Raw genomic sequence first — 10,203 nt, 5'->3', positions numbered from 1 at the left:
CCCGTTCCCCCTTTTGCCCTAAAATCAAAGCTATCAGGGTTCCAAGTGTATCACGGATCAAACGATCAACGACGTATGACTTCATCGAAAATTTCGATAAGATCATTTCCATTGGTGGAATTGTTTTGCTGTAAAAGCAAGCTGATAAGCAATCGATCTTAATCTCGATCCTCGAAAGATTCAAAATAGAATAGAGTTTGTATCATTGTTAATTATCGTGTATCTAATCGATACAGTTGTTGAGTCAAGTTTTGTATTGATTGAATTTGGATGACCACTAATGAAAGATTATTCGAACGTTCATCCATCCTTCGCGACACTGTCTCGTTTTATGATGAATGTTAGCAGCAACAGCAGCCAGCACCAGCAGAGACGTCTATGAGTTCACGATACATTACAAGCTGTCTCTTTCTCGTTCTTTTCTCAAGTGACTCTGTTATCGTTCGTCGTCGTCATCGTCGACGGAATAAACCAGAAAGTGGGGGCATCAAAGACGATAGCTAGCTAATATATAAAGCTTCTTCGTTCCACGGAGACACCAGTTTTCAAAGATCTTCTGTGTGTCGCGCGTTGAAATAATTGTCGCATTAAAAAAAGCCCATCGATTGGAATAAAAATATCTGGATATAGCGTTGAAGAAGAAGTCGATCTTCGGTTGAACTGTTGTATCCTAAACGCGCCCCCGATTGATATAAAAAAATAGTGAAAAAGAAAAGATGAAAGTAGTCTCGTTTATCCTAGCACCGATTGGAATCGGTTTACGATCTCGTTTAATTAGAGAAGGGAACGGATCACAAAAAAAAGAAAAAAAAAAGGAATCACGTGGATCAGTCGAAAGATCTTTTTTTACGATTCGCCTATCGACGAGGCGAGAATTTTCGCGAAATGCCACGGCCACGTTTAACCGATCGACGAGCGTCGTCAGCTGCCAGCATCGTTATGTTCTCGATCGAATACAGCAAACAATTCCTGAGCTACCGTATACTCAAGTCGAACCGGTTCAAATACATCTGACGATACGGACTCGGACTAAGTGCTAAAAAAAGGGGGGTGCGAAAAGCTGAGGAAGAGTGGCGAGTAGTGCGTGTGTGTATTTTTCATTTTATACCGGCAACGACTTGGAGTTTTATACGGTTAGCTCAGAAATCAAGGGTTCTATCGATAATCAGCAAGACCTGGAAAGTCTTGTTGCGGTGGTCGTTCGATGGAAGGAAGATCGATCGATCGATTTCCTTCACGATTAAACACATTCTGAGAACAAAATTGTCCCTTGGTAAGAGAAATTTTGAAGGGAACGAGGAATACTATCGATTCGTTCAATTTGTACAAAGTTGCAGAAAGAATTGGTGTGCCCAAGAGTTGCGTGTTGCCGTTGATCTTCCAGATACCTTCCTCCTTATAAGATTAAGTCTTGCACGTAAGCTATAGTTGAGATTTTTGCAATTTTTTTTGCACTTAAGGATCGAAGTTAAAGTTAGGAAAACGGGGGAGGGGATTACCGAGAAGAAGCTGCAATTTTTTTTTTTGACCTAAAGAGATCTTAGATCGAAGCAGCAATTAAAACCAAAATCTGCACGTCTTTGGGTAGACCCGACGAGGTTTTCTTCTTAAAAGGAAACAAAGGGGTAAAAAAATGATCGTTTACGTTCCGGGCAGAATGCCAAGCCACGTTGGTCCCTACGGTGCCGCTCGTTATCCTGGCACCCTGCTAGGAGCGATCCCGGGTTTTTACAACCCGGTTTCCGGTTACTCCAACTCGAGCTACTACGACTACGGGGGCTTGAGCCAGCATCAGCAGCAACACCACCACCAGCATCATCACCAGCTCCACCAGCAGCAACGGCAGGGATCGCTAAACCTTCCGGTTTGGCCTCGAAGGATGCCGGCGGAGGAGGAACTGCTGCCAAATTCTCCGAGCGTCGTCGCTTTGCCCGGCCTCGGAATATCCTCTCCTGCTGCTGCCGCTGCTGCTGCTGCTGCTGTTGTCGGACTCGGAAATGGGGGCCCACCGCCGAGTCCTGCTCACAGTGATTCCGATGCCTCCAGTTCTAGTCTCGAGCTAGGTTCCGTTCGAAGGGGAGAAAATGCCCAACTCAAATGCAGGTGAGACCCAACATAAATAAATTACTGTTTACGGAAATCAAATGAACTTGCTTTTATATTTTATGTTATCTCTCTGATCTTATTCTACAGCGATCAAAATTTGTGGTTCAACGATCCGTTTCAACATCTAAATTGATAATGTATGGGATAAAATAATAAAACGCAATTTATTAACATTGGATCTATTAGAAATCAAATATATATATAATAATAGATCCTTCTCTAATATTTCCTGATACGCGATAAATAACGTTTTATCTAAAGTCGCTTTAAATCGCGTTTGAATTAGTTTGAAGATTAAAGCATATACCTTTTATCGCATTGGAAACAAATGTTTTAATCTTACATTAATAAAAAAACTTCTTTTTACATATCTTCTTATCCTTCTTCTGCTTCTTCTGCGCACATATTCGCGACAAAAATAATAGTAGAATAATGACATACGTTACACGTTCACTCGCGCCACTTGCGAGTTCATATTTTATCTGCAAACATTGAGTTTATTGTACTTTCCAGACGATTAAGGAAAAAAATATCGCGATCTTCTCTTTGCGAGCAGTTGCTCTTCGATTAGCTCAAATAATTTTCATTATTATTTTATATACTCGTCTCGTCTCGAGAGTGTTATTAGTTTGAATATTATTTAAAAAGGGGGAGGGCATTTGAAGTTTTCTATCTAATCGTTGGTCTGGCTTTTTGTTTTTCTTTCTTTCTTTCTTTCTCTTTCTTACTTGCTCGTTCGCTTTCGAAACTACTTTAATTTATCTCTTTCGTGCACACTTGCACACGCGCACACGTGTATCTGTAAAATATACATTTGCAACGCGGCGTATTCCGGTTGCAACTAGTTTACAACTTATCTTAAAAGCTAGCTAGACGATATCAGAGATTCCCTCGAGTATATTCTAAACAGATTTGAAAATATTTTCACTCCTCGTTCGAGTTCGATGACTGCTTGCAGAACTCGAAAAGCAAAACGTTCTGTTGTTCTACGCCGAGAAAGAAATTTGTTCACTTGTAGATACAAAACGCGTAAAGTAAAAGAATTAAAAAAAAAAAGAAACAATAAAAATACAAAGATATAATATACTTATAAGAAGAATGTTCGAGTTTTAATTCGTCACAAATATGTTGACGTAAAAAGATTTTTTAAACGGCAACCAATGTAAATTATAGAAAAATATTACGCGGAAACGCTTGAAAAAAATCTTATAATTTCACTGATACGAATGGGATTTGCGTCAAAGATGCTTCAAGATAATCTCGTATGAGAGAAAGAGAGAAAGAGGATAGAAAGTCGTTTTAATTTCTAGATAATTGTTTACCGTTTTATATATTTTCAAGGAATTTATTGTCGAACATTGGCAACACAAAAATCGAATTCCTTTTCCCGATCGTCAGCATGAGAATAATTTCTTCGAATGCACCTTGATCTACGACCCCCTGCTGCACGTATCCGATTAACGGAATACAAAGTCACTGGACTGCAAGCGAGAAAGAGATAAAAACTTCAAATGACCAACGGATAAACTGGTGTCAAATGACGCCAATCGCTAAATGGTCAGAATTGATATCAATTGTCCGTACAATTCGCAGTGAATATATTTGTGACGCAAATCATACACAACAACGATACTTTTCATAAACTTATATCCAAGCCCGATCTATATTTATATGTGGTATCCTATCATCCGAGCTATCTTCGTATCCGTTGCTTTCTCGGAACCGACACACTAACTGTGAAACGCTAACTGCGTTTCTATTCTTGCAAAAGTGTTTCTTTAAAAGGAAGACTCCTCATTGATAAGTCGTATTAGATAAAGTAAGATTACTCATTCATTCAAAGAGAAGAATAATCATAAGATATATCGGATAAAAATTGTTCAGAGAAAATGTAAATCTATGCGAGTAAATAAAATGACAATATATGGAATTTATCTTACAGATGGCAAAATTGTGGCCGATGGTTCGCATCGTTGGAACAGCTTGCTGGACACGTCGCGAGACTACACGCTGCGCCTGGTGCTCAAGGATTGTTCTATTGTGGATGGGAAGGATGTGTGAGAGGTGAACGTGGATTTAATGCCAGGTAAAGAAATTCATTTTGAAATGTGTGAATTAAGCAGGTAAATAAGGAAGATAACTGACATTTTCGTTTGATTAGGTACAAGATGTTGGTCCACGTCCGTACGCATACAAACGAGAAACCACATCACTGTTTCCAATGCGATAAGAGTTTCAGTAGAGCAGAGAACCTAAAGATTCATGCTAGATCCCATACCGGTGAACGTCCGTACGTCTGTCCTGTTGAAGGTTGCAAAAAGGCCTATTCTAATTCCTCGGATAGATTCAAACATACCAGGACTCATGCCGTCGATAAGCCGTATTGTTGTAAGGTTCCGGGATGCCCAAAAAGGTATACGGATCCTTCGTCCCTAAGAAACCACGTAAAAACTTACAGGCACTATGTGAACAACAATGATAAAGTGCAGGAGAAGAGTTTGGATGATAACCATTTACAAGATAAAACGAGATTCGATGCTACCTCACCCGAGAAACAAAACAGCAGTTGTACTACTCATTCTGAATCCGACAAAAAGGATTCCAGTATCGAAAGTAGCAACACCTCTTGCTCGAGTCCAAAGGCGAGCAATAGTTTCGAGGAGCAGAAGAACTTTGTCGAATGGAACAACATGTACAATCTGCAAGATCAACGGAAAGAAAATGACATTGTACAAAATTCCTCCTATGGACAAGAAGTGAAAATTTATTCGAAAATATATGACGACAGCTACATAATACCGGATAGGATCCAAGTGAATCCGATCTACGCAAATACGATTGGTAATACAATTATATCTCCTCGTACTAGTCCAGGACACGTTCCAGAAACAATGACCGTACGAATTGGAATGCAATCGACACCAATTAAAACAGAAGAACCAATGGAATGTCAGAGTAACATAAGCACGGTCGATTATAGAAATATCGATTCAATCGTTAATAGTACACCTTGCAAAAAAGAGAGCAACAACGTCGGTTGCGATATTATAAGAAACTCTGTGATAAAGCGAGCCGAAGACGTTAAGATAGAAGTGCTCGAGCATAAGCCAATAAAAGAGGAAACGAATAAAGATATGGTAGAAGATTGCTGCTGCCGTCACAAATGTTGCGTTCATAGTAATAACAGTATTTTGGAAAAAACTAAGATGCTTTCTGATCTTATACTCAAGTCGCAAAATCCCCTCTTTCAGCATCTTCTTGGTTCGGTGGATCTGCAATATGGCTTAGAAAACATGTGGAGCAATATTGTTGACAATACCAATACTTGCGGACAAGATCTCAGAGTTAAAAATGAGAATATTACTGAAATGGAAGAAGATCTTCCCTTGGACCTAACAATTAACAAATAATGGTGTATCTAAAAGAAAATTTTTACAACAAAATTATCAAAAAGCTTGCCTTCATTTGTCGTGCCTTAATGGATCTTTAGAATATAACGTATATATGAATGTGTTATCTCGAGTGTTAAATATTTGACATTGACGAATATTTAAAGGTGATTAGTAGATTGAGAAGGAAAGACTTTATCTTAAATTATAATGCTACGAATTATGTATATATTACACACGATCAATATGATTTTCTCTACAATAATTTGAAATCGCATTCTAATATCGATACACTATTATTATTTTATATTTAAAAAGCATGCATATGTAATATATGTAAATAGACAAAAATATATACATATATATATATATATATAAATATTATATATGTACGCACTTTCGTACAAGCGATCCACCTGAATATTAATAAACCAGGAATGCAATTTCCCGATTTGGAAAGCGCATTCTACTCCAGAAAGATAATGAATAAATATATATATTATTTATGTAAAAATTATTTATTGTTTTTAAATTTAACAAACGCCCAACACTGTTATTCTTCTTTCTCCATATCGTATAATTTTTATTTCAACGGTAATGAAAACGACATTAAACAAGTAAAACGACGCACAGGTAGTCAGCAAGAACTGCAGGTAATTCACATAAATCATATTTAGTAACAAAATTAATAACGCATCTACCATAAATTGAAAACTTTTCTTTTGTTTTGCTGCATTACTCATTTTTAATAATAGACAGACTTATGGAATGATAACACATATGGCACAAGTTGTTAACAAATGTGCTGAATAAAGTATTTGGCAGCTTTCGCAAACTTCGATCGAATCGCAATAATTTGTATAACAACACTGTCGATATGTTATCCGATGCGATCAACATATCACAATCTGTCGAGCGAACGCGTTCGCATAATTTCATAGTTTTTACTAGAATGTTCTTCAGGGTATACTGTGACTCAATAAAAGATCTGACATACCATCCTTAATTATTTTTAAACTTACCAAATCGGCATTTATTGTATCGATTAGTTGAGCCATCCCTTGCTGCTCCATACTTAAATACTGAGACATCAAAATAATAATTATTTAATAAATAAATCGATAATGTGTCTTAATGCAATCAACGTGAACAAATTTAATTATAAATTAATATCATAAATAAACGTTTAGCATACCGTTTTTATGTCATCTTGTGCTATCGGATCCATCGTATACCTTTCTTGATTTTGGCTATCTATATGTCGTCTCATTCTAAGCTGAGATAACATTTCGCTGATTCTTCCTTTAAATTGTGTAGGTGCACTTATCTGTGAATGCATAGTTTCGAATCTACGAGTCAAAGTTTCCTCCTCTGGTTGTAACGACAAACCAACTTTGCGGGTAATCTCCTGACGTACCAATACCTGTATAATAATACAATTATTTCGTAAACTGTATTTTTAACTAATACAACATTCATTAGTGTTATAATTAATTATTGCTCTACCTGTAATACCCTATGCTGCAGTTCCAACAATATTCTCCTATGCTCTTTTAATTTTGCTTGCGTGGCGGTATGCTGCCTCTGTAAATCTTGAATTCTTTCTGCAGCCATATCTAGAAAAGCTCTATGCCTAGCTGTCTCTTCTTTCTGACATTTCAGTCTATATTTCACTTGCTGAAAACCTATCATTGGTACGGGAATATACATCTCTGGATTTGGATTGTCCAATTGAGCCTGTTTCCACAATCGTGGATCAATCGAACAAGGTGGATTATCTAAATATTCTTTCAATTGAGTAGGATCTAATTTAACAAACGGAAATACGTCTTTTACACCATTTTGCAAAAGTTGTTGTTTTTGCATAGGCTGAGAAAGATAAGCAACTAATTCATTAGCTGGAATTTTTCTCGAACTTCCAGTTACTCCTTTCTCAGAAATAAAAATAGACACTTGACATTTATTTTTTCCTGTAGACTTTATACTATCGACCATCACTGTTAAGTTAGGTTTATTTCCAAGAATACCATGTAAGAATGCAATTAATTGTTGTTTGCCTTCCGTTACCATCTTTTCTTTCTTACTAAAAGAAATTACAACCAATCCATCGTTATTATCAGCATCGGGAATACGGCTATAGCCGATGGCCTTAAACCTGCATAATGGATTTTCTTGATTCAAATCGATTGGCGGCGCATTTATCGAATAATACGCCTTTCCAGTACCCCACAATGCTTGAATGAGATTCCATCTAGCAATTGTATTATCTCGTTCGTCATTATAAAGCTGACAATTAAACACAGCGTTATAAAGTGCTTCAGAAATGGACTGTTGCTGCTGTTGTATTTGTTGTTGCTGTTGTTGCGTTTGTATCCCAGTTCCAAATCCAGTAAAACCAGCAGAACCAAAAATACTACCTGTTGTTTGTGTGCCAAAACCTGTGATAGCAGTTGTTGTTGTAGGTTTCTGACCGAAGCTACCAAAACCACCAATAGATGAGGAAAAATTTGTCGATGGAGTTGTACTCGCTGTACCGTAACCACTAAATAAACTTGGCGCAGAAGTCGTGGTCGTGGTCCCAAATCCACTAAATCCGCCAAATCCTAATGAAGTTGTAGTTGTCGTTGTACCAAATACACTAAAACCAGTTGAAGGAACAGGGGCACTGCCAAACGTCGAAGGAGTTCCAAATCCAGTAGTTGTTGCCGAAGTGGTACCAAAAGTTGATCCAGTACCAAAACCACTGGTTGCTGGAGTGCCAAATGCTGGAGTTGTTCCAAATCCAGTGCTTGGTATAGTACCAAAGCCTGTAGCTGCTGGTGTTCCAAATCCTGTTCCTGTTCCAAATGCAGTAGTTTGAGTCGATGGAGTGCCAAAAAGATTAGAAGCCGAAGTTGTTGGTGTACTGAATCCAAAAGCTGGAGTCCCAAATCCTGTTATCGAAATTTATTCAAAAGTTAAAGAAAACCGATTTCTAATATTCCTGAGTTTGAGAAAAATAAAATGGTAAAAATATGAATATTCAATGTGAAGTTAACTAGTTTTTAGATTTCACTAACTTTTGTTTATACAATGTCAATAAAGCATACATTGAACACAAAAGTTTAGATTCATTAATGATAATTTCAATGTTATTCGTTTATATTATTATTTTTACATGTGTATAAAGAAATAATGAAAAATTGCAGAAAATTATAAATGTAAAAATATAATCTTTATCAAAGCATCCTGTGGAAACATAAAACGTAACAGATTCTTGCCTATTAATACAGATGTGTATTTAAACGTAAAATAATTTATGTATCAAAGTTGTGTGAAGATTTTTTTCTTTAGCCCAGAAAAAGTATTAAAAAAAGACAATGTCTTTTATGAGTCAACAAAATCAGTTGCACGTAAGATTTCAAATATTTAAATCTCTATTTCATATCATTGAATATCTTTATGAAAATGTTATCTTTATACTTTAGCATCCTAAATTTAAGGATATGGCACTTAATTTCTTTAAAAGGGTGACATCATCTAATAACGAAATAGTTCTAAGAGAAATCGATGCTCCTTCTCCAGACTTCTCTACCGAAACCTTGAATGAAGTTGGTACTACGGATCAGGCAATTGGAGTACGTTTTCTTAATTACAATTCCAAAATATTTGTTATATTATTATCTATTATAATTGCTTTTAGGATGTTACAGCAGAAATTATGATAACAACAGTTGGGAAAATACCAAGCGAAATGTATTATTTTGAAGATACTGCACCTAACACACAAATTATAGATCAAACAACTGTATCGCACTCAATGACTAATGTCATTCATACTACGATATCGGCAAACAATTCTACCATGTCTGCACATACAACTCGCTCTGTTGTATTTGTAATATTAACCGTTTCATGTTTGATTCTCTTATTTCTATGTTGCATTACAGCATGCATGATTTCCAAAACAAAAAGGAACAACTACTGTTCTAAAAGAAATGATTTTGATTGTGATCCTGAATGTAATGGATTAAATCGGCCGCTTCTTAGAACGGACAAAATATCAGATACAACTAGTAAAACAAGTAGCAGCTATTTGAAAAAATAATAAATTATTGACAAATATTGAACCATAAAAAGTTTGCAATGTTTTATACTAAAAATGGGCATTATAGAAATTTCGCGCCAGAAATGCAAACTACTTTAACCTAAAAATTTACACATTTTGTATTACTTAAATATCCGTATGTTACTTTTTATTATTTTATTAAATAATTATTTATAAAATAGTCTTTCATAATAGAAGATAGTAAAAAATGAGAAATAAAGAGACTTGTCAGACATAATTAAAAATGCGATATCGCAAGCATGATATAACCTAAAACAATGTGAGTTACCCAGTTTAATTGGTGTGGGAGCTGCAGTAGCTGTCGAACCAAAACTAAAGGAAGAAGCAGGTGCCGATGTGTTGGCTCCAAATCCTGTTCCAAACGACATTTTGCGATAAATGATTCACAAATAAGTAAAAGAAGATACTGTGCGTCTAAAACAATGCTTAACAACGGTAAACCACGCACTACTGTGCACTAACGATACTAGCAAATATGGCGGGATACGTTAAAAAAGTGCAAGTCGTGCTTAATCGGTACAGGTGCAGACAGATCGCGGGAAATTCGAAATATATATCATGCCGATTTGATATTTTAAAACAAATTATGCAATTCTATTA

At 36.2% G+C, this 10,203-nt stretch overlaps 3 protein-coding genes across 4 annotated transcripts; 2 read left to right on the top strand and 1 right to left on the bottom strand.

Moving 5' to 3' along the window:
• Window positions 1-520: 520 nt before the first annotated feature.
• LOC122517527 (zinc finger protein ZIC 1-like) lies at window positions 521-6,012 on the top strand. Of its 2 annotated transcripts, XM_043635967.1 has the most exons (4): window positions 521-1,417; window positions 1,657-2,103; window positions 4,049-4,192; window positions 4,268-6,012. In XM_043635967.1, exons 2-4 carry the CDS (start codon window positions 1,658-1,660, stop codon window positions 5,514-5,516), a joined length of 1,839 nt encoding a protein of 612 aa, XP_043491902.1. In that variant the 5' UTR covers window positions 521-1,417; window position 1,657; the 3' UTR covers window positions 5,517-6,012. The 2 variants fall into 2 exon arrangements, with proteins under 2 accessions (XP_043491902.1, XP_043491901.1); XM_043635966.1 differs by having other exon boundaries at window positions 521-2,103.
• Window positions 6,013-6,051: 39 nt separating this feature from the next.
• LOC122517526 (probable nucleoporin Nup54) lies at window positions 6,052-10,095 on the bottom strand. The gene is made up of 4 exons (XM_043635965.1): window positions 9,872-10,095; window positions 7,002-8,428; window positions 6,691-6,918; window positions 6,052-6,577 (listed from the first exon to the last, which is right to left on the bottom strand). The coding sequence occupies exons 1-4, from the start codon at window positions 9,969-9,971 to the stop codon at window positions 6,455-6,457; spliced, it is 1,878 nt and encodes a 625-aa protein (XP_043491900.1). The 5' UTR covers window positions 9,972-10,095; the 3' UTR covers window positions 6,052-6,454.
• Window positions 8,326-9,859, top strand: LOC122517528. The gene is made up of 4 exons (XM_043635968.1): window positions 8,326-8,501; window positions 8,684-8,887; window positions 8,963-9,112; window positions 9,178-9,859. The coding sequence occupies exons 2-4, from the start codon at window positions 8,855-8,857 to the stop codon at window positions 9,580-9,582; spliced, it is 588 nt and encodes a 195-aa protein (XP_043491903.1). The 5' UTR covers window positions 8,326-8,501; window positions 8,684-8,854; the 3' UTR covers window positions 9,583-9,859.
• Window positions 10,096-10,203: the final 108 nt, after the last annotated feature.

This window comes from Polistes fuscatus, unplaced genomic scaffold (genome assembly GCF_010416935.1).
Source record: "Polistes fuscatus isolate 324 unplaced genomic scaffold, CU_Pfus_HIC Scaffold20, whole genome shotgun sequence".
NCBI lineage: Eukaryota > Metazoa > Arthropoda > Insecta > Hymenoptera > Vespidae > Polistes > Polistes fuscatus.
This window is presented reverse-complemented; position numbering and strand designations above follow the sequence as displayed.

What these genes read in the sequence shown, in the direction of transcription:
- LOC122517527 (XM_043635966.1), top strand. Translation starts at nt 1,634, where the DNA reads ATGATCGTTTACGTTCCGGGCAGAATGCCAAGCCACGTTGGTCCCTAC. An exon ending in AATGCCCAACTCAAATGCAG is followed by an intron (nt 2,104 to 4,048) that starts GTGAGACCCAAC and finishes TTTATCTTACAG; the next exon opens with ATGGCAAAATTGTGGCCGAT. An exon ending in GAACGTGGATTTAATGCCAG is followed by an intron (nt 4,193 to 4,267) that starts GTAAAGAAATTC and finishes TCGTTTGATTAG; the next exon opens with GTACAAGATGTTGGTCCACG.
- LOC122517528 (XM_043635968.1), top strand. Translation starts at nt 8,855, where the DNA reads ATGTCTTTTATGAGTCAACAAAATCAGTTGCAC. An exon ending in GTCAACAAAATCAGTTGCAC is followed by an intron (nt 8,888 to 8,962) that starts GTAAGATTTCAA and finishes TTTATACTTTAG; the next exon opens with CATCCTAAATTTAAGGATAT. An exon ending in CTACGGATCAGGCAATTGGA is followed by an intron (nt 9,113 to 9,177) that starts GTACGTTTTCTT and finishes AATTGCTTTTAG; the next exon opens with GATGTTACAGCAGAAATTAT.
- LOC122517526 (XM_043635965.1), bottom strand. Translation starts at nt 9,971, where the DNA reads ATGTCGTTTGGAACAGGATTTGGAGCCAACACATCGGCACCTGCTTCT. An exon ending in TGCAGCATAGGGTATTACAG is followed by an intron (nt 6,919 to 7,001) that starts GTAGAGCAATAA and finishes ATTATTATACAG; the next exon opens with GTATTGGTACGTCAGGAGAT. An exon ending in CACAAGATGACATAAAAACG is followed by an intron (nt 6,578 to 6,690) that starts GTATGCTAAACG and finishes TTGATGTCTCAG; the next exon opens with TATTTAAGTATGGAGCAGCA.